Genomic DNA, 21,043 nt, shown 5'->3' with positions numbered 1-21,043 from the left:
CTGATGGCAAGAGACCTTCACCAGCAGCACGCCGACAGATGGTCAGATTTTTGGCAGATGAGATGAGGAAATATGAGCTAAACCCAACACGTGGACAATGTGTCACAGTTTGCCGAAACATCATCCGCCATTATCCTCAAAGTTTTGCTGATCTCCGTGACAATGGTCAGGTACTAGGAAATGGTTATACCTCACTGTTAATTCAAATTAAAAACCGAATTGAAAATCTGAACCGTACCACCAGCTTTCGCCAACACCGTTCATCTGGTGATGGACTCAAGAGAGGGCCTACTGATACATATGGCTGCACCAGATTCCAGCCTGATCTCCCACCAGAGGAGACAAATGAAACCATAGAGCAGAAACGACAGCGGCTGAAAAATATATACCATTGAGATGGAATAAATGGGGTTGAAAAAGCAGAAGTTAAGCAACTTATGGAAACAACCTTTTGCCTCCAGCGGCAGCAAATAAACATATTACCAGCACCCACCATCGCTGATTTAAGAAAGCAGTGGCCATACCTTTTCACTCAAAGGGCTTTATGCTCATTTTGAGCTTCTCACTGATATCAAAGTTTTGCATGCACTTGAGCTTGCCTTGGAAGAGTGTGGAAGAGCCATTGTGGAGTTCTTCAGCAACAAACCCACCAATGCAGATGTCAGGGCAGTCATTTCTCTGCGGCCAGACCTCGAGCGTCCCTTCTGCATCATCCAACTTCTCATGGCTCACTTCTCTGAGACTCAGGAAGGGCTGATCCTTTTTGCAAATGTAAGTTTTGTTGTTGATGTTTATTATTTTCTATCATGGTATTATTTTTCTAACAACTGAAATAGACATGCTCTTTTAAAAATTAAATGCATACAAGGCATTATTGTTAGTCTATTTTCTATGTCCTCATCATTGCAACAGGCATCTTCCACTGCAGCTGATGTAGAAAGGACACTTGAACTACCTGCAACTCCTCGACTGATACTCCTTGGTATGTATAGAACTGTATGAATGTATAGTCTATTTTATTGCATAAGCCACAAGGGGTGTTTTTCTGTATTTCAGCAAACATGGTAAATGCTTTCATACAACACTGAAAGAGACAGTTCACACAAAATATATATTCTGCCTTCTTTTACCCACACTCATGTCGTTCCAAGCTCTTAAGACTTTTATTCATGTTTGGAAAACAAATGAATATATTAATAAAATTCTTTCCTAAATTTTTGTTCATGAATTGAAAGTCCAAAAACAAACAAAAAAAAATGTTGATGCTTCAAAAAGTTAGTTATTGTAAATGTATGGATTTACTTTTGTTTATTCATGTATAAACGTTGAGCATATATAGAGCAAATAAGCTTAATGCTTGTTTGACGTGAGAACCAATGAGGTTTGTTTTCGTCTGTCAGGCTAGTGTGTTTGTGTTTCCATTTACCCTGGATTTGACTGGACATTTAATGGATGAACAGAAATGATGAAAGAATATTAAAAATAGCTTAGTTTTGAAAAAGAAAACTCTTTGAAAGTGAGGGTGACTAATTACATTTTTTTACCCTTCAACTATTGAGCAAAAATATTGAGTTAAATAAATCATAAAAATTGCAGCAACAATTTCACAATACACAGTATGTACACATGATTTCATGTGATTTCAGTTTTGTGATTTTCAAATGATTTCAGTTTCCCTTGCATTTATTTGTAAGCTTGCAGTAGAAAATGAATATGTTATGTGACTGCCTGACATTGTTTTTTCTTTGGAATGTTTTAGGTGAAAAACCAGGAAGCTGCATTCATAAATGGATGATTAGTTTTGAGGGGCAAATAATCTGTGAGGGCATCCAGCCAAGTTTCCTGTCTGGACTTGCTGCTGTGTTTTCGACTTTCTACATTTTCAATGTGGAGTACCAAGCTGAGGCTGCATCCACGTTGGAATTTATTCAGAGGTTAGATGCTTCAATTCATATATTAATTTCTATTCACATTCTCGTTATGTAAACATTTACCCACACTAATTCTGAATGTATGCATTTTTTTCAGAAGCTTCATTGGCATAAATCCTGAAAAAGGCACCAAGGGTGGACAAGTCCTATCAAAGCGGACAGGGAAGGTCGCTCACAAAAAGAAATCATGCAACACTCGGGTTGCCAGTCTCCTTAAGAAGCTAATGGACTTTGAATGGGACTTCATATAAGTGAACCCACTCATTCACTAACATACCACACACACCTTACACATACACTTCACACACAACGAAAACATGCTTTTAGTGTGAAAGTCGCACAATTTTTTCAGGTGTTCATTCTTGAATACCTAAATTTTGACTTCATTTTTCATTGAATTCTCTCTTCATTCAGTAATTATTATTTACTAATGATTCAGTAATTCATGTTCACTCAGTATTTCTTGGAGTCACTCATTTATTTTTTTCTAATAATATATTAATGTTTGTTTTATTCAGTGAAACAAAAGTTTATTCTGAAGCTTAAGTTTTAGTTTTTCCACTTGCATCAGCCAATCATTTTGAGAATATTTTGTGCTTAAAGTGGCTTTTGTTTTTCACAGTTTTAATAAAGCACGTTTTGAAGTTACACTGCATTGTGTTCAATTTATAATGTTTCAAAGGCTATATTTGTACATTGTATTAAAACATGTTTGTTTCTTAAGTCCATTTCTGAGTATAATAACATATTTGTAGTTTACAGTCAAAAAAGTGCAAACAAACATTAATTAACTATTAATGCTTTTGACAGTAATTTACTGTTAATGTAGAAATAACAGCTTTATGCTGTATTTATAAAAACAGTAACAAACTGTAAATTTCAACAATAGCAAGACACTGTTATTTTAACAGGAACTTGCTGGCAACTGTGCTGCTAGTTACTTACTGTTTTTTAACGGGACAATTTTTAACAGTGTGATGAAGAAATAATGAAGGATTAGCCTACACCTGTCCATGAAACAGCTTTTGATTCAACTGTCCAATTACTTTTGGTCACTTGAAAAAGGGGGCTGGTTACTCTCAAGAGCTGTAATTCCTAATCCCTTCCTCCAATTTGGATTTAAATACCCTCAAAAACCCTAAAATTTTGCCTGTGTCCAAATATATATGGACCTAACTGTATATGAAAATTGTAATCTAGTTTAAAAGATTATCAGTCAACAACTAAATGTATTGTTGCAATTTTGAAATTTGGCCAACAACTTATAAGATCAAATAGTATTCATAACAGTAAGTTTTAATTGTCATTTATTACTTTTAGATTAGTTTTGTTGTTGTTGTTGATAATAGTAATATAGCAATATTCTAAAATGTACAAAAATAGTCCTGGGTGTAAAAAAAAATACTACTAATAATAATAATAGTAACCTGCAACTCTTTGTGATTTTCACTCTCTTTCTGTTTAAACACAAAACAAAGAATAAACACTTTTTCATTAACCTATTTTGTCCATGCTACTATATTTTAATTTGTAATTACAAATGAGAACAATAATTCAGCCTTCTGCTTCTTTACTCAGCTCCAGCTCCAGTTGGACTCTGCTTCATTAAACATTCAGATATACTAAGAGGAGATGACGACTACACGTGATCGTTGAGGACAACAACATCATCATCAATACAACATTGTCAGACTGTATATTTATAATCACACCCTCCAGTGTCACCCACATGAGCATGAGGTTCCCCCTTAAGTCCGGTTCCTCTCAAGGATTCTCTCTAAAGGTGTTTTACCTCACCACAGTCACCTCAGGCTTTCTCATTAGGGAGGAATACAAACATTTAAATAGAAATCTAATATTAACCTTGAGTTTTTGTTTTATATTAATCTCTATATAACTTTTTGTTTTATTGTGATGTTCTGTAAAGCTGCTTTGAGACAACGTCCATTGCGAAAGCACGTGTGTGTGGGGAAAAATAGAATGATTGACTGGCTGTAATTTTACGGCGTGTTTCTGATTGGTTCTTCCGTCACAAGTATCTTAGCCAATAAGCATGTTTAGCCTTATGCATAATTACAATGTCAGTCTATAAATAGAGCAGCCGCTGTATCTTTACTTTAACAACATGGCAAGCCATAGACGGTATCATCGTCGACCCGGCAGCCCCGAGGAGATGCGGCACCATGAAACGGTTGTGGATCGGCAGCGGCGTGAAAAGCTGGTGGCTCATCGGGGGGGTGAAACGGTCGAGGTGCATCGGCGGCGGCGTAAAGTGCCGAAGACGCCGGGGCATGAAACGCATGAGGAGCAGCGGCGTGAAGTGCCGAAGACGCCGGGGCATGAAACGCGTGAGGAGCAGCGGTGTAAAATGCTAATGGTTCGGCGGTGGGGTAAAACGGTTAAGGAGCAGTGGCGTGAAACGCTTGAGGTGCATCGGCGGCGACGTAAAACGCGGAAGACGCCGGGGCGTGAAACGCGTGAGGAGCGGCTACGACGTGAAACGCGTGAGGCGCGGTGGCAGGAAAAGGTTATAGGGCAGCAATTGCTTAAAACGCTAGAGGGGTGGCGGCGTCAAGTGCCGAAGACGCCGAGGCGTGAAACGCTTGCGGATCGGCTGCGGTATGAAGCGCTTGAGGAGCGGCTGCAGCGTGAAACGGTTGTGATGGGGTTTCTGGTGTGTGCATATACGCAGTGGCTGTGTCGGCGGCGTGTGCGGCAAGAGCAGGCGCGGCGCCTGGCAGCTAATCCAGTAAGTCCGTCTTTGTTTATGCAGAAGTACAGACATTTCTAAGTAATTTATATATTTTTATTTTTTTAAGTTTTATTTTTTTCATCAGTTTAGGCGGTGGTTCTCGGCGGTAACCCTGTGGCTAATCTATCTGGACATGATGCTGGGCGCCGTGACCAACGTCATCAAGGTGATGCGGAGCGCAGAGGTAGTCGTCAAGTGGCTGACCTGCTTCTGCATCACCTTCGAGGTCGTTTTCTTAATTTGCACTGGTTTCCGTGGTGAGTTTTGCAGCATTATTGCTTTTTCAGTCATAAAGGTGTATATATAGTTTTCAGAAGGAACATCTGATTTATGAACTTGTTTTCTTTCTTATTTTTCTTATCCCCTGTCGGCACGCACAGAGCTGAACATGCTAAGGAGGTGCCTTGGTGGAAGGAGGCGACACAACGTTCGTGTCTTCAGTTTTATTTTATGTATTTTTGATTTTCTTTTACATGTAGCTCTTTTTATTTTAGTTCTATAAAGGAAGAGGGAAAAGTGATTTTTTTTTTTTTTAAGGGAATCGTTTTATTTAAAAAAAGTTGTTGTTTTTTAATCATCAATATTATTGTTTTATTATTTTAAATAAAAGAAGGTTCATGTTTAAAAAAAAAGTTCATGTTGTGGATGCAATTTTTAAAAAAGTTTTTTTAAATGTTCACTTTTTCTCAACATTACAGCACACTGATTATAAAATCACACAACACACACAGATTATAAAAACATTACAACACACTGATTAAAAAAGGTTCAGAGAATGTTCTGGTAAGTATTTAGTACTGTTGAACCTGGAGTTGAGCAGTGTTTTATTAAAGGGATTTCAGCTGCTCTTGTGTTCTACTTATCCTCCACACTGAGTGTGTAAGGGCTGACGGTTTGATCCGGAGTGAAGTAACCGGGACAGAGCCGAGCTGTGGTCTGTGTAAGAGCCATTTGTCTTTTGTAAAGGTGTCCACTAGGGGCCACTGTTCTATTAATGAGGGTATATAGGTAGGAACCTTCGTTCAGGTGACAGGTGTTGCTGGAGGAAGGTGCGCACACAGTTTTTGGACCGTATCACGAGGCAATGCTGTTAACCATGCAACCCAACACAAATAAAATGGATACTCTGAGCATTCAACGGTGAGTGGACATTGATTTAATGAAAGTTGATGAAAGCCAAGTATGCGCGTACAAACATACATCGTCCAGCAACCCTCAGCTGCTTCAAGTGTAGACTTACAGTAGCTGCTTACATTTAGTTAAAAACTTGGTTTACCTAAAGGAGCTGTGTTTAGCCTACATTATTTGGAGTTCATCATTTGTTGAGCAAGATTAAGTGGATTATTGGAGGAACTGTGCATCGACCTAATTTACATCTGAAATCAGATCTGTGGAGTATACATGCACGTCTTTTTATCTGGGATAAGGACCATCTAACAGCGCAAGGACATCGGAGCTGTTTTACAAACACCAGCTGAGAGCCTTTTGTTCAATAATGGCGCCCAACGTGAAGAGGTATGTCTAGTAGCGCTACTTATTGTTTAATGGCCATTTAACTGTGTGTACACATTATGGGACATAAATCCAATGCATTGGTTGTCAAAGAAAATAATTAACTTTACGAACTATCGTTGTTAATTGTTTACATCGTGTTTTGAACATTTTGTGGATTATGGAGACAGCTGAAGCTGAGCATAGGCAAATGGAAGCGCTTCAGTTGAACAATGGTGTTTGTATTGACATTGATGTTCCAATGGACAAACAAAAACGTGTTGTGAAATTAACTCCTAAAGCATTTGCTGAAAAGGTTGAAAGATAGCAGAGTAATAGAAAGTCTGTACTAACTAAAATTGCTAATTTAAGAAAAAAAGGTACAAGGTCTGATGCAACAAAGACATATAAAGTGTCTTTGATTTCTTAAAATTGTGTGATGAAGCAAAATGTATTCATGATTCTTTGTTGGGTATGTTACCTGAAAGTGAGAGAGACATACATGACATATGGATTAAAGCCAAAATGATTGTAAACCCTGATTTTATATCTGAGGTCAAAATGTGGGTATCACGTAATGAAAATGATGAACTTACTATGAATGAGGTAAAGAATGATAAGGTTGATGGTGTTAATCCAGAAGATAGTATTTCAAATGTTGGGAGTAAACATTCAAGCAAGTACATGCAAGAGTGTTTCTTCTGCCAGAGTCACAGCTGAGGCAAATAAGGCTGCACTGCTCGCTCGTATGGCAGCATTAAAGGAAAGGCATGCCTTGGAGGAGCACGAGCAGATGATTAAAAGGAAAAAGGAGCAACTGGAGCTAAAAGCTATGCTAGCAGAATCCACTGCCAAACTCTGTTCTACAGGCCTCTGACAATCGCAGTGTTGTAACGCAAGTCTCAATCAATTCTCAAATGAAAAAGGAACAAAGAAAGGCATCCACAACTATCCTAAACCCAATGGCAGAAGAGTTTGAAATTGATGTTCCTTGCAAAACTGCATATCAAACATTAGCAGTGGATCTGCCTTTGGCATCTTCTGAGCCATATCAGGAAATACTGCAGCAGCCTTGGCAGGAATGTACAGACTCAGGAAGGCAGAATTTCAAGCAGATACTTGTACATACATCAGTGCAACCTCATGGATCTCTTACATCGGATATGATTTCTCGGCCAAACGTTGAAAGTCAGTATGGTGACATTCACTATAATGCAAAAACAAAATGAAATATCAGCCCTTGTTCAACAGCAATTTTCTGTATCTTTACCAGCAAGAGAGATTCCTTATTTGATGGAGATCCTCTTCAGTATGTTTCATTCATCAGGACATTTGAAAAGGGAATTGAGGAAAAGGCAAGCAATAGTGATTGCTTATACTACTTGGAACAGTTCACTAGGGGCAGCCAAGGAAGCTTGTATGTAGTGGTCTACATTTGACCCCTGACTTTGGCTATGCTAAGGCAAAACAGCTATTACAGGAACATTTTGGCAATAAGTTCAAGATTGCCACTGCTTACTTGGAAAGAGCCTTGTCTTGGCCCTTAATAAAGGGGGAGGATGTCAATGCTTTACAGTCTTATGCTCTGTTTTTGTGTGGCTGCTGTAATGTCTCTGAGGAATTGCAGTATCTTCAGGAGTTGGATATGCAAAGCAATATGAGAGTTATTGTATCTAAATTGCCTTACAAGCTCAGAGAGCGGTGGAGAACTGATGCACATAACATTCTGGAAACTACTGAATGTAGAGCTTCATTCAAAGCTCTTGTTGGATTTATTGAAAGACAGGTTAGCATCCTGATGGATCCCTTGTTTGGTGATATCAGGGCCTGTCAATCGGCCAAAACTGCGTCTAGAAGGCAGAGCTAAAGGAAACATCTTTGCCAATAATGTTGCACCTGTGAAACCTCTAATAATATAAGAACAGGACAGCCAGAAAACAATCCCAAAGTGATTTCTTTATGTGTGTATTGTGCTAAACATCATGTATTGGAGACCTGTATTCAATTTAAGAAGAAGAAACTTCGGGAAAGGCTGGACTTTCTAAAGGAGAAAGAGCTTTGCTTTGGTTGCTTAAGTCGTAACTGTGGAAAGCAGTTGACTTGTAAGATATGTAATCAGCCCCATCCCACTTCATATTGACAGTAATGCAAACATAGTTTCCAAGGAGTCAGGTGCATGCAAGTCCTTAGGAACTACTGAAACATGTGGTCATACAGGGGCCGGAAAAGATTGCTGTCTACTTTCCATCTAACCAGTTCAAGTTAAAACCAGTAAAGGAGATCAGATAATACAGACGTATGCATTTCTCGATCCGGGCAGCTCAGCGACCTTTTGTACTGAAAGCCTTATGTAGCGCCTTAATCTTCCTGGGAGAAAAACTCAGTTTTTGCTACAAACTATGGAAGTGGAAAAGGTTGTGTACCAGCTTACTGTCGCTGTCAGACGGAATAATCGTATCTCCAAAACCATTATTTTTCAGGAAGTTAAAAAACGTGTACCTTATCTGCAGTACACAGGGTTTAGTCCGCGTTGCAGTGGATTGTCTTGCGCTAAATTCCTGTCCTCAGACGAGCACCAGAACTAGCGGGGGTCAAGATTTTTTTTTTTTTTCTTTGAGCCCAGTGTTTAAGACATTTACCTCAGAAGACGTGTTTATTCGTTGCGACTCTTCTTGAGGAGAAATATGCCGCGAAGCTCTCCCGCGGAGTGAGGAAGAGGTCGACAGTTGAAGTGTCCAATGGAGTTATGAGATTTGCGCTCAAGCTATTTTCAAGAGTTTAGATTGGTTAACTGGTAAAAATAACAGACCCACGTGGGGACTGACCAATAGCATTGATATGTGAAAAAATATGAAATTGACCAAATTTGGACATACGAATTTTCCGCCCAACAGCAACGTTATGTTCTCTCGAGTTTGGACGTTTCTGCTATTGATGGTAACATCTATCAGCTTCTACAAATGCTTACACAGAAACAAATGCCGGTAAGTTCTGACAACATTGTGTCTAAGGAAGAGTTGTCGAAGTGGCCTTACCTGGCAAATTTTAAAGTTCCTCGCATAATGGCTAACGTTGACTTGCGCACCTAAGATGTTGGAGCCTTGGGAAGTCATAAACAGCCATGGAGATGGCCCTTATGCCATACGAACGGCTTTGGGTTGGGTCATTAATGGTTCTTTGCATGCAGGCAACTTTGAGGATGAAGATTGTTCTGCAGTGGTCAACAGGATTTCTGTGTGTAGATTGGAGATGTTGTTGTCTAAACAATACAACCGTGATTTCAACGAGCAAGTTGCAGAAGAGCAAGCATTATCAAGAGAGGATATTAGATTCTTGGAGATTGCAGAAAGTTCTGCCAAGCGTGAGGATAGTCATTACACCGTGAAGTTGCCATTCAAAAGGGAAAATGTGCATCTTCCTAACAACTTTTCTGTTGCAAAACAATGTATACTTGGCTTGAAGAGGAGATTCCAGAGAGATGAGCAATTTTATCACGGGTATGTAGCATTTGTCAATGAGATGCTCAACAATGGATATGCAGAGTAAGTTCCCACTCAACAGCTATAAGGTGAAAACGGCAAGGTGTGGTACATTCCTCACCACGGTGTACGTCATCCCAGGAAGAGGAACCTGCAGGTGGTTTTTGATTGTGGTGCAGCATTTAAAGGAACATCCTTGAATCAAGTTCTTTTGCAAGGTCCCAATTTTACATTACTTGGAGTCCTCCTGAGGTTTAGGCAAGACTTGGTTGCAGTCATGGGCGACATTCAAGCAATGTTTTTTCAGGTTAAGGTGGCAGAAGAAGTTTTTTGTGTGACTGTCCATCTTTTCGGTGCTGTCACTTCTCCAAGTTGTGCTGTTTTGCTGTTTAGAGCTAACTGCTGCTGTGCTTGCTGTCCATGTAGACCTAATGTTAAAGAAGGAGCTGAGGCTCCAGTTGCAAGAATTTGTTTTCTGGACAGACAGCACGTCTGTGCTCAAGTATGTCATGACTGAAGACAAGCGTTTTCATACCTTTTGTTGCAAACCGAGTTTCCATCATCAGGGAGGCCACAAAGACGGCACAATGGCGATATGTTGGCACAAAGGAGAATCCAGCGGATGATGCATCCAGAGGAAAGGGGGCTGGAGATTTTATTAAGGACAACAGATGGATAGAAGGCCCCAAGTTCCTGTATAAACCAGAAGAAGATTGGCCAAAAAACATTGTGCATACTTCAGTATTTGGTTGATGACATCGAGGTCAAGAAAGAAGCCTTTGTGAATGCGGTAAATACCCATGATGCAATGGAGGGTACAAATCTGCTGATGGCTTACTTTTCAGATTGGAGGAGACTTCGAGTGGCAGTTGCCTGGTTGCTTAGGTTGAAAGGAATATTATTAACAAGGGCTTGCCATTGATGTCAATAAGCAGAATGCCTTGGCACAAGAAAATCTGATAACTACAGGTACAACAGGAGGACAAATCCTGTCGGTAAAGGATCTTCTGGAAGCAGAGTTGGCTATAATCTGCTACTGCCAACAGCAAAGATTTCCTGAGGAGATTGCTGCTTTGTCTTCTGGAAAGAATACAGTAAGCAAACACAGTACCATCTATAAGCTGGACCCATGGTTGGATAATGGGTTTCTGAGAGTTGGAGGGAGGTTGACACGAGGCTCATTGCCAGAACACACAAAGTATCCACTACTCCTCACTAAAGATCAGCATGTGGCTACTCTTTTATTGAAGGATTTACATCAACGGCTTGGCCATAATGGACGTAACCATATGTTGTCAACATTAAGGAGAAAATATTGCATTATAGGTGCTACCACAGCTGTAAGGAAGATCATAGCAGAGTGCTGCTTCTGTAAAAAATATAATGGGAGGATGATGGGGCAGAAAATGGCTGACTTGCCCACGGAGAGAATCCTGCCAGGCCATCCGCCATTCACTAATACAGGTGTTGACTATTTTGGACCAGTAGAGGTGAAGTGAGGAAGAGGCACAGTAAAACGTTATGGTGTCATCTTTACCTGCTTAGGCAGCAGAGCAGTTCACCTTGAAATGGCCAATTCCCTTGACACAGATGCTTGTATTTAATGCTCTGTGCCGATTTATCAATAATGGCACGAATTTCATAGGGGCTGAGAGAGAGCTCAGGGAGGCACTTTCATCACTGAATCAAGTTAAGATTCAAGTAGCTGTATGTCAGAAGGGCATTAAGTGGAGTTTCAATCCTCCAGCTGGATCCCATTATGGTGGGGTTTGGGAGCGAGTCATCCGGATGCTGAGAGAAATCCTCTCTGCAGTTCTTCAACAGCAGACACTTGATGACGATAGATTACATACAATCTTGTGTGAAGCTGAAGCCGTCTTAAATGATCGACCAATCACCAAGTTTTCTGATGATCCAATGGATCTTGAAGCTCTCACTCCCAATCATATCTTGTTGCTGAAAGGAAAACCTTCCTTATGTCCTGGATTATTCGATGTGCATGATTTGTACATAAAGAGAAGGTGGAAATAGATTCAATACATTTCAGAACTATTTTGGAAGAGATGGGTGAGAGAATACCTACCTTTGCTGCAGGAGAGGCAGAAATGGAACCAAACTAGAAATAACCTTAAGCTTGGGGACATTGTGCATCCAACGACTCCTAGAGGCTCCTGGCCACTTGGAAGAGTTTTGGAAACATTCCCTGATAATAACACTGGTCTTAGTTTTTAAACGCACAGAGTGTTCCAGCCCTTTCTTGACAGGCCAATAGCAAAGCTTTGTTTCTTGAATGAGTCTATGGGATTGTAACAATCATTACATATGTTTATTGTGCTCACAATTTGTATTTATTTTATGGCTCTTTTGTATGTGTTGAGAATTGGTACAGTGTATGTGTCCCAGTTAGGGGCCAGTATGTAAGAGCCATTTGTCTTTTGTAAAGGTGTCCACTAGGGGCCACTGTTCTATTAATGAGGGTATATAGGTAGGAACCTTCGTTCAGGTGACAGGTGTTGCTGCAGAAAGGTGCGCACACAGTTTTTTGACCGTATCACGAGGCAATGCTGTTAACCATGCAACCCAACACATTAAATAAAATGGATACTCTGAGCATTCAATGATGAGTGGACATTGATTTAATGAAAGTTGTTGAAAGCCAAGTGAGTGCATACAAACACACCGTCCAGCAACCCTCAGCTGCTTCAAGTGTAGACTTAGCTGTTTACAGTGTTACTGCACTGGAGAACCATGAAGAGTTCTCCTCTGGGTTCTGATCCAGCTGAAACTCCTGTGCCTTTTTCTTTCTTTTTTTTACAATCTGCACTTTAATAAACATCCTGAGTTGTTAGCAGACCAACTGTGTCCTGTTGTATGTCTTTATTGTCCACCAAGGTGGAAATTTTTCTTTGGCTCACTATCACTTAAAAATAAGAAACAAAGGAACTGGAAAATAACATAAAAACAAAGACCAATATCCATTAGAATATCAAATTACAGGGTTCCCACGCGTCCTGGAAAACCTGGAAATCCTGGAAAAATAATGACCAATGTTCCAGTCCTGGAAAACACATGGAAAATGAGAGAAAACATAAATTGTCCTGGAAAAAATCATCTTGTCCTGGAAAATTATTATTTTGAAATGTTCTTGATCATTTAAAGAACAGTTTACAACTGGTCGAAACAATTAATGTTAGTAACAGAAAGCGCTCTGTTCAGGGACGCTGAGTTTTCACGGGTTTTTTGTTATGCTGTTTAATCTCGCTGTGACGGATGACGCAGTCTTGTGTTGGCGGTTTCAGGTGCTAGGAATGGTTTAAGTGCTCGAATGTTTTCAGCAAATGGTGACGGGTAAGCATGTTATATCAACCTTGTTAATCTGAATATCATGTGCAAGGGGAATGCACAGCAAACTAAAGCATGCATGATGGCATTGGCCTGAGAAAGGAAAGGGTATTAATATGTGCGGTCTTTTTATTTTATAAATGTTGAAATTTCATTCACATGACAAATTGTCTTTAAAAGTAATCCATCCACACAGTCCCCAAACCTGTTTTATGAGCGATATAAGAACTCAAAATTAGATATTCTACTGACGCGATGCACAGCGAATCATACATTGAACAATTATTTGCATGCTCAAAGTCCAGCACAGACTAGTGTTGTAAACATAAGGCGAAGGCCGGTAACATATAATAGGTTTACTTATATAAACTTAAAAACACGTTTGCAAATGTGATATTGATTTTTGCAACAGTTCACTGAACAAGAAGTTAAGTGACTTCCTTTCTATCCTTCACTAACCATAGTAGTTCTAAACAAAGCCGTAGCAGAACGTTTTTAGCAACATACAATACAGTGGCGTTTCTTTGAATATGCGTTTATTAACGAATCGTTTGTGAAAGAGAGTCAATGACGCATTTATAAATACCGAGAGAGAAAGCATGACTTCACCTTACTGACAAAATCAAATGCCTATCGAAAACGTGTCACAGAGAAAAGTGAGGAGTTAGCAGCTCTAGAACAAAGTTTGGAAAACATGCAAGAGAGTTTGAAGCAACTACACTAAAAAGTTCAAAAGGATACTGTTCATTGGAGCTTAATGCAGTGAATGTTTTGGACAGACAATTACATGTTGTTTATTCATTCATTCTTCATTATAATAAAGTGAAGAGTTTAACTTCAGAAGCTCTGTGTGTGTATATCTGGTGTTTTTCTAATTTTATAAAGTAATAGCCATAATGTTGTTTTTAAGACTTCTGGAGAGAAGAACATATTACTTTAGGCCAAGAATCTGTGATCCTTGTCTTTTTTTCCTAAATTTGAAATGTCCTGGAAAAGTCCTGAAAAATGATCTTTGAAAAAGAGTGGGAACGCTGAATTATCACATCACAGTATCTCAGATTTTTACACTTGTTTTATCAATCGCTTGAGGAATTAAGAAATGTAATAGCATTTGGGATAAAAGACCTCTTAAACACGTTTTTATGTGCTAAGGGAACCCTATATCGCCTGCCAGATTTCATAGGCTCAAACTGTCATAAGAGAGAGTGAGAGAAATCTGCTAGATGTTCACTGGTGAACATTCACCAGTGATCTTATTTTATTATATTATTTACAATTATTGTTATTAATTTTTTTCTTGAGCTGCAAAAGTTTTGCAGGCGTTAAAAATAATGACTCAAGATTTTTATAATTTCTCTTATTTACACATTTATTTATTACTTGACTTAATGACTAATCTGGGGGGGGGGTTGGTGGTGGTGTGTGTGGTGTTAATAATAGGCTACATGCTGTAGGTGTAGATAGTGGTCATGTGACTGGTGTGGTGTGTAGGTGGGTGTTAATAATGGGCTGTAGGTGTAGATGGTGATTGTGACTGGGCTACAACATACACTGCCTTACTTCACTAATACACACATTAATACTGTGGCATACACTCTCTCTGTCTCTGTCTCTCTCTGATGATGATATGTGATTGTACAGGAAGTCGAAGTGGTGTTGTCCCAGCTCTCCGAACACGGTGCGCATCATCACGTCAGACCTGTACCACTCTTTGGGAGATGTTCTGAGGGATGTGGACGCAAAATCCCTCGTTCGCTCTGACTTCATCCTGGTGTATGGAGACGTGGTGTCCAGTATCGACCTGTCCCACGCCCTGCAGCAGTGTGTGTGTGTGTGCGCGCGAGTGTGTAATTATAGTTGGTTTATATAGTATAGTTTAATTGTGTTGTGTCATGTACATAACGAGTGTATGACTGTTCCTCAAGTTGCTGAACTCTTCACTGATAACTTCGACTATCAGACCAGGAACGACTTCGTCCGTGGGATTCTCGTCAACGAGGAGGTCAGAGCACTCACACATCTCACATGCTAGTAACTTTATTCTACATTTTCCTCATGCTAGCCAGAGTTAGCATTTTTGTATAGAGTAAACTGTATGAATGAACAACTGGTTATAGTAGCATGTAGCAGTGTGTTGTTGTTTTCACTGATTTTCCTGTTAGATTTTGGGGAATCAGATCCACATGTTTGTGAGTAAAGATGGCTACGGCGCACGCGTCTCCAACCTGCACATGTACGACTGTGCGTATCCCATCACCCCTGAAGCTAACTTCTCAGATGAAGAGGGGCGGAGCTGCAAGCACTTGCGCCACAACGTTTACCATGAAGTGGGCGTCAGCCTGGGACACGGCAGTTTGATGGAGAAGAATGTTCTGATTGGACGAAACATGGTGATCTGCGCCAACTGCAGTCTGTCAAACACTGTGATTGGGGCTAACTGTTTCATCGGTAACACTTCCTGCTTCACCCACACTTCCTGCTTCACCCTCACTTCCTGTTTCACTCTCGCTTGGGTTTTTCTTTCTGACGTGTGTCTGTCTGTGTGTATGTATGTGTGTATCTGTGTGTCTCCTAGGTGATGGCGTGGTGTTGGATCGATTTGTTGGATTCGTATTGGTGACGTTGTGACGGTTCGTCAGTCTGTGATCTGTGATGGAGTGAAGGTGAAACACAGAGTTACTCAAACCACAGAGTGTACTCGCTTATAGTGTAAGGATTCATACACACACTCATAAACACACACACACACTCACTCACTCACACAGAGCACGTACACACATATACACACACACACACACACTTATACTCACACACACACTCGTATACACACACACTCACACATTACTATTGTTCCTCATCTCTAACACACCTCTGATGATAATTTTCTCTGTATAGCTCTTGTACATTATCCCATGACCTTTACACCCTGGGGGTAGGTGGTCATGGGGCCAGGCGTGTCTCTCCATGAGGGGACGGTTGTGTCTCTGCATCACCCAGACGAGGAGGAGGAAGATGAAGATAAGGATGAGTTCCTGATTGATGACAATGACGTCAGTGTTCATAAAGACAAGGTCAAACACAAGGGTACACACACACACACACACACACACACACACCTCTCTCTGTAGTCTACAAAAGATACACAGCTGTATGGTTCACAAGACTATACGCACACCTGTATAGGTGAGGGCGGGGTTAAAAATAGTTCATATCTCTGACTGGTAGATCAGTCAAACAGATACAGAAATGTTTTGTTTACTTGTTTGTGGTGTTTAGCGTATAACCCAGCTGAGGTGGGCTCTGAGGGGCGGGGCTACCTGTGGAAGAACAGCAGCATTGACGATGTGGATGAGTAGAAGCTAACACAGTGCATTTGGGGTGACATACGCATGCGTGCGCACACACACGTAAATGAAAGGTCTGTGTTTGCATTGTGATCGTGTGTGTGTGCGCGAGCAGGTCTGGTTATAAAGTTTGATCCTGAGAGTGAGACAGAGAGCAAGGCCAGTGAAGGATCACATGATCCTGGGAGTTGATCTGAATCGCCCGAGCTTGACTATGTTAAAGGTACTGACACTCGGGCTGTGTCCCAAATCACGAAACATCATGCCATGGTTACTATGACCACAGACTGTTTCTTTTAAACACTGCTTGCTGAAACCTAAGTGCCAGCGCATTTTGCACTCTTTAGACACGTAGTGAAGGAAACGTTATGTTTGGGCCATGGCCAGTGGGAACAGATTGTTGCCATGGTAACTGTCAGTATTCTTTGTGTTGGTGTCACTTCGCTCTTGGTGGTCTGTTGTCATGGTAACCGCACACTCTGTTGCAGACATTTTTTATTAGCTAACATACAATAACTGTACATATCGGACCCAATGGACTTATAACTATATTACAGTTTTAGATTATCTATAATATGTAGACTGTTCTATGAAGGTAGTGTAATGTGATTTGGGAGGTAACACTGTTGTCATGGTGATCACGGTGGCTAGGGTTGAATGAATAGTTAGGTATCGAACACAGCTTTCTAGAAGATAGTGTATACTTTATACTTAAAGTTTAACTGTGTGTGTCAGTGTTACAGAACGAGGTTCTCGGCACTCTGCAGCGAGGTCTGGAGGAGAACATCAGCTGTGACAATCTGGTTCTGGAGATCAACTCGCTCAAGTGAGTCATTAAAGAGGGAATAAGATGTAGCTGTGATTTAAGGGTGATAAAAACCCTCAGGGTGGTGAAACAGGAGTATCATCTGCTCTAATATCATCCACTCTAATATCATTTACATTTACAGCATGTGACACTCTCTTATCCAGAAGAGATAAGATGTACAGAGGTGTTTAAGTCTCTATCATTGAATACATCAACTCTGGTTCACTAGGCTACAGACTTTAGATACCATGGGTCTCTCTCTCTCTCTCTCTCTCTCTCTCTCTCTCTCTCTCTCTCTCTCTCTCTCTCTCTCTCTCTCTCTCTCTCTCTCTCTCTCTCTCTCTCTCTCTCTCTCTCTCTCTCTCTCTCTCTCTCTCTCTCTCTCTCTCTCTCTCTCTCTCTCTCTCTCTCTCTCTCTCATTACTATAGATGATTTCTGTAGACACCTAAAAAGTGCTCTGTGTATTTGATTGCTTAAAGCCAGGAAATGAAATAAAGCCAGGTAAAGTGTGTGTGTAGTTGTTGAAGTGGTCTCCAGTGTTTAAGATCTATGTCAAGCGAGCTCAGGATCACACACACTGTCTCTCCACTCTGTATGAAGCGTTCATGGAGCATGACAGACACTGGCCTGCTCTTGCTAAGGTAAAGCCACACCCACAGCTGTAAACCACACCCACCACACAGAGCCACACCCACCTCAATGAGCTACTTTCATCACATAAAACCACACCCACTGTAGTAAACCACACCCACAACAGAAAGCCACACCCAACTTGTGAGGTGCATGTAAGCTCTGTTTGTACACTATATAGTAGTAGGGTGCTGTGGTTTAGCTGTGTGTATCTGCATGTGTGTGTGTGTGCTCTGTAGGTGTTGATGAGTGTGTTCATCATTATAAATCTAATTACACAATATACATATATTTAATATACAGAATATGGTAATGTGTTCTGTTACTTCAGTAAGTTAGTTTATTTAAAGAGCACGTTTAAATTCAGCTTACACTGACTGTGCTGTACAAAACTCATAATAAATATACAACACATCCAACTAGGAGTAGAAAAGAACAAAGATGTAAAGGAGATAATTAGTTAAAGAATAAATAACTCCAGGTGAAGAGGCTGGAAAAGGCAGAGAATAAAGTAAAGTTTTAGCCCAGATTTAAAGTCTGGAGCAGTCGTGGCCTAATGGTTAGAGCAGGGGTCACCAACCTTTTTAAGACTGAGGGCTACTTCAAGGGAAATGAGTAGTACGAAGGGCTACCTGTTTGATACCAAAATTGCACAGATCACTTTTTAATAATGATAATAATAATAATAATAATAATAATAGGGTGAAGAGACTGCTCACATGTCAATGTTAATTATTCCCCACAATTATTAACAATGATTTATACAACAATGACGGTAGGAATATTTAAACATGCAACATTTATTTATGTTTATCTGTTCCAGCATTTGAAAGTCAGGAAGTAATGTCAAGGAAATCATTAATCAAGTCACAAGTTATCTAGTCTTTTTTGAACAATTTTTCACATTTCGGTGCACCATTTTTAGTTTAATGTTATGGTGTTTTCAATGAACACGTTATTTCTTCTTTGTCTGTAAATGTCTGTTAGTGGGAAGCCTGGCACTGCATTCTGCTCACCATTGTACTGTAATCTGGTGAATAATTTGACACTGCAAGTCTGAGTGAGTCTTGTAAATGTGCATCAGTAAGGCGTGTTCTGTGTTTGTTCTTGATAAAGTTCATGTTAGAAAAGGCTGATTCACAGAGATAGGTTGAACCAAAAAGGCAGGCAACTTTCATAGCTGCTGTGCATACTGTACACCACTGTATTTTTCTGTGTCCACAAGGCACAAAAAGTTTGATGCAGACTGATGGGCTTTGAGGTCAAGGTCATTTTGCAACGTTAGGATCTTTACCTGTCCAGCATCCAAGTTGAACAGAGCACTTAGTTGCTCAGCAGTGCATGTCATGTCCACTAGCATGAAAGGATTTTTAACATCTTTTTCTGTCCTTAATGCGCTGCCAGGTGGGTAGTTAGCATTGAAACGTTCGTGACACGTACTGAAGTGTCTTGCCACATTGTGCCGCTTTGCCGTCGCAACAGTCGTCCCGCAAATGAGACACGCACACTTTCCTTTGACTGGCGTAAAAAAGAACTTTTTCTCCCAAACATCGTGAAAATGGTATGTTTTCTGTCGCTTTTCTGCCATGTTTTTGGGGGTAAATCACAACTGACTCCTCATTGTTGCTGCACCGCTTCCTTGTGTCAGGAGTCGGACGTGACGTGCGCGCAATATTGACATTTGACTTCAGAAAAGGCCAGAGTTCGTTATATGCATAAAACATTTTTGTTTTCATTTTTTAAAATAGTCATTTTTAAATCTACATTAATGCAAGCATTTTTTATTCAAAAACTACAGCAAGAAAATTTTTTTAGACGGAACTATATTTTGACCAGTGCTATTTTTAGAACATGCCTTGTGGGCGCCTTAAGTGCTCCTTGTGGGTGACCCGGTGCCTGCGGGCACCGCGTTGGTGACCCCTGGGTTAGAGTCTGACTCGTAACCTGAAGGTTATGGGTTCGAGTCTCGGGCTGGCCACGACTGAGGTGCCCTTGAGCAAGGCACTGAACCCCCCAACTGCTCCCCGGGCGCCACAGCATAAATGGCTGCCCACTGCTCCGTGTGTGTGTGTGTGTGTGTGTGTGCACTTTGGATGGGTTAAATGCAGAGAGCGAATTCTGAGTATGGGTCAGCCGTATGTCACGTCACTGTCATCACTGATGTCTGGAGGGAGCTGAGGGGACCTAAAGGACCTTGGTGCTGAGTACGATAGAGTTAGGTCTGTAATGTAAGAAGATGTCTGTCCCATTAGTGCTTTAAAAACAAATTCTAGTTTGGGTCAAAACATTTTTATAACACAAATGAGTTATGATTCAAACAGATGTAGACATGTTGTTGAAGGGAAATAATGAACATGGTGTGTGTGTACTGTGTGTGCAGCTGCTGAAGTTCATCCAGTGGTTGCAGGAGGCTGAGGAGTCTTCAGAGGGAGATAACTGAACACCAGTTAGAACACCACTGATCTGTGTGTGTGTGTGTGTGTGTGTGATAGTGTTAATTTCGTCAGACGAGACGAGACGAAATATGTTCAACAACCTTTTTTTCATGACTAAGACGAGACGATGACGAGACTGCACCACTGTCCAAAAACGCTGACTAAGACTAAATTAACATGCATTATTGTTGACAAATGTTTTGTATAAAATAAAAACTAAGATAAAATCTCTCTTCATTTTCATCTACAATTGTCTCTGCTTTTTCATCAGCTGTTACGCCTTTAAAATATTCAGTACGAGTTCGCGGCTTCGCTGTTGCTCAAGTTACAGGTTCGTGAAGCGGATCCCGTTTATTATATTGTTACCTACCAAATAAATCGATAATTTGACTCAAAATGATGATTTTAAAAAGGAGTTTATTGATTTAAAAACAATTGTATTGCTTCCTCTAAAGAAAATAGTGCGCTCCGTCTCTACGGTTAGAATCCTGTGTCCATGGCAACGCTCTGTTAAACGAGTGTTCTCAACTTCTCACTGATACTTTTGTGATTCGCGGAGTTTTGACAAGTTTTATAGCCTCGATATTGTTTCTTATTCAAAAGTGGTGACAGAAAAAACTCAGCATCCCAACCTGAAACCTCTTCCCACCCCTCTGTCACAATCACATCATAATCAAAATTAATAACTAGATTTGTAAAGTTCGTCGAGACAAACTTTGATGTTGGCTTTGACGGTGCAAGTATTCGCAAAGGCCGGTGCTTTTTGGAGGCGAGTGGACATAAGGGTTAGTGTTACTTTTGGAGGCAAGTGGACAGAAAGATTGTGAAAG

At 40.4% G+C, this 21,043-nt stretch overlaps 1 protein-coding gene and 1 pseudogene across 1 annotated transcript; both read left to right on the top strand.

Moving 5' to 3' along the window:
• The first annotated feature begins 4,075 nt into the window (after positions 1-4,075).
• Positions 4,076-5,202, top strand: LOC132851974 (uncharacterized). Its single transcript, XM_060878968.1, has 3 exons — positions 4,076-4,680; positions 4,769-4,940; positions 5,064-5,202. The coding sequence occupies exons 1-3, from the start codon at positions 4,105-4,107 to the stop codon at positions 5,183-5,185; spliced, it is 870 nt and encodes a 289-aa protein (XP_060734951.1). The 5' UTR covers positions 4,076-4,104; the 3' UTR covers positions 5,186-5,202.
• A 562-nt stretch (positions 5,203-5,764) lies between these two features.
• Positions 5,765-19,471, top strand: LOC132851975 (translation initiation factor eIF-2B subunit epsilon-like; annotated as a pseudogene).
• Positions 19,472-21,043: the final 1,572 nt, after the last annotated feature.

This window comes from Tachysurus vachellii, chromosome 10 (genome assembly GCF_030014155.1).
Source record: "Tachysurus vachellii isolate PV-2020 chromosome 10, HZAU_Pvac_v1, whole genome shotgun sequence".
NCBI classification, from domain to species: Eukaryota; Metazoa; Chordata; class Actinopteri; order Siluriformes; family Bagridae; genus Tachysurus; species Tachysurus vachellii.
The sequence above is the reverse complement of the archived record's forward strand: the minus strand, read 5'-3'. Positions and strand labels throughout refer to the sequence as shown.

Excerpts from the sequence above, each read along its gene's own strand:
- LOC132851974 (XM_060878968.1), top strand. The coding sequence starts at position 4,105 with ATGCGGCACCATGAAACGGTTGTGGATCGGCAGCGGCGTGAAAAGCTG. Across the intron at positions 4,681-4,768 it reads GGCGCCTGGCAGCTAATCCA|TTTAGGCGGTGGTTCTCGGC; the intron begins GTAAGTCCGTCT and ends TTTTTTCATCAG. Across the intron at positions 4,941-5,063 it reads AATTTGCACTGGTTTCCGTG|AGCTGAACATGCTAAGGAGG; the intron begins GTGAGTTTTGCA and ends CGGCACGCACAG.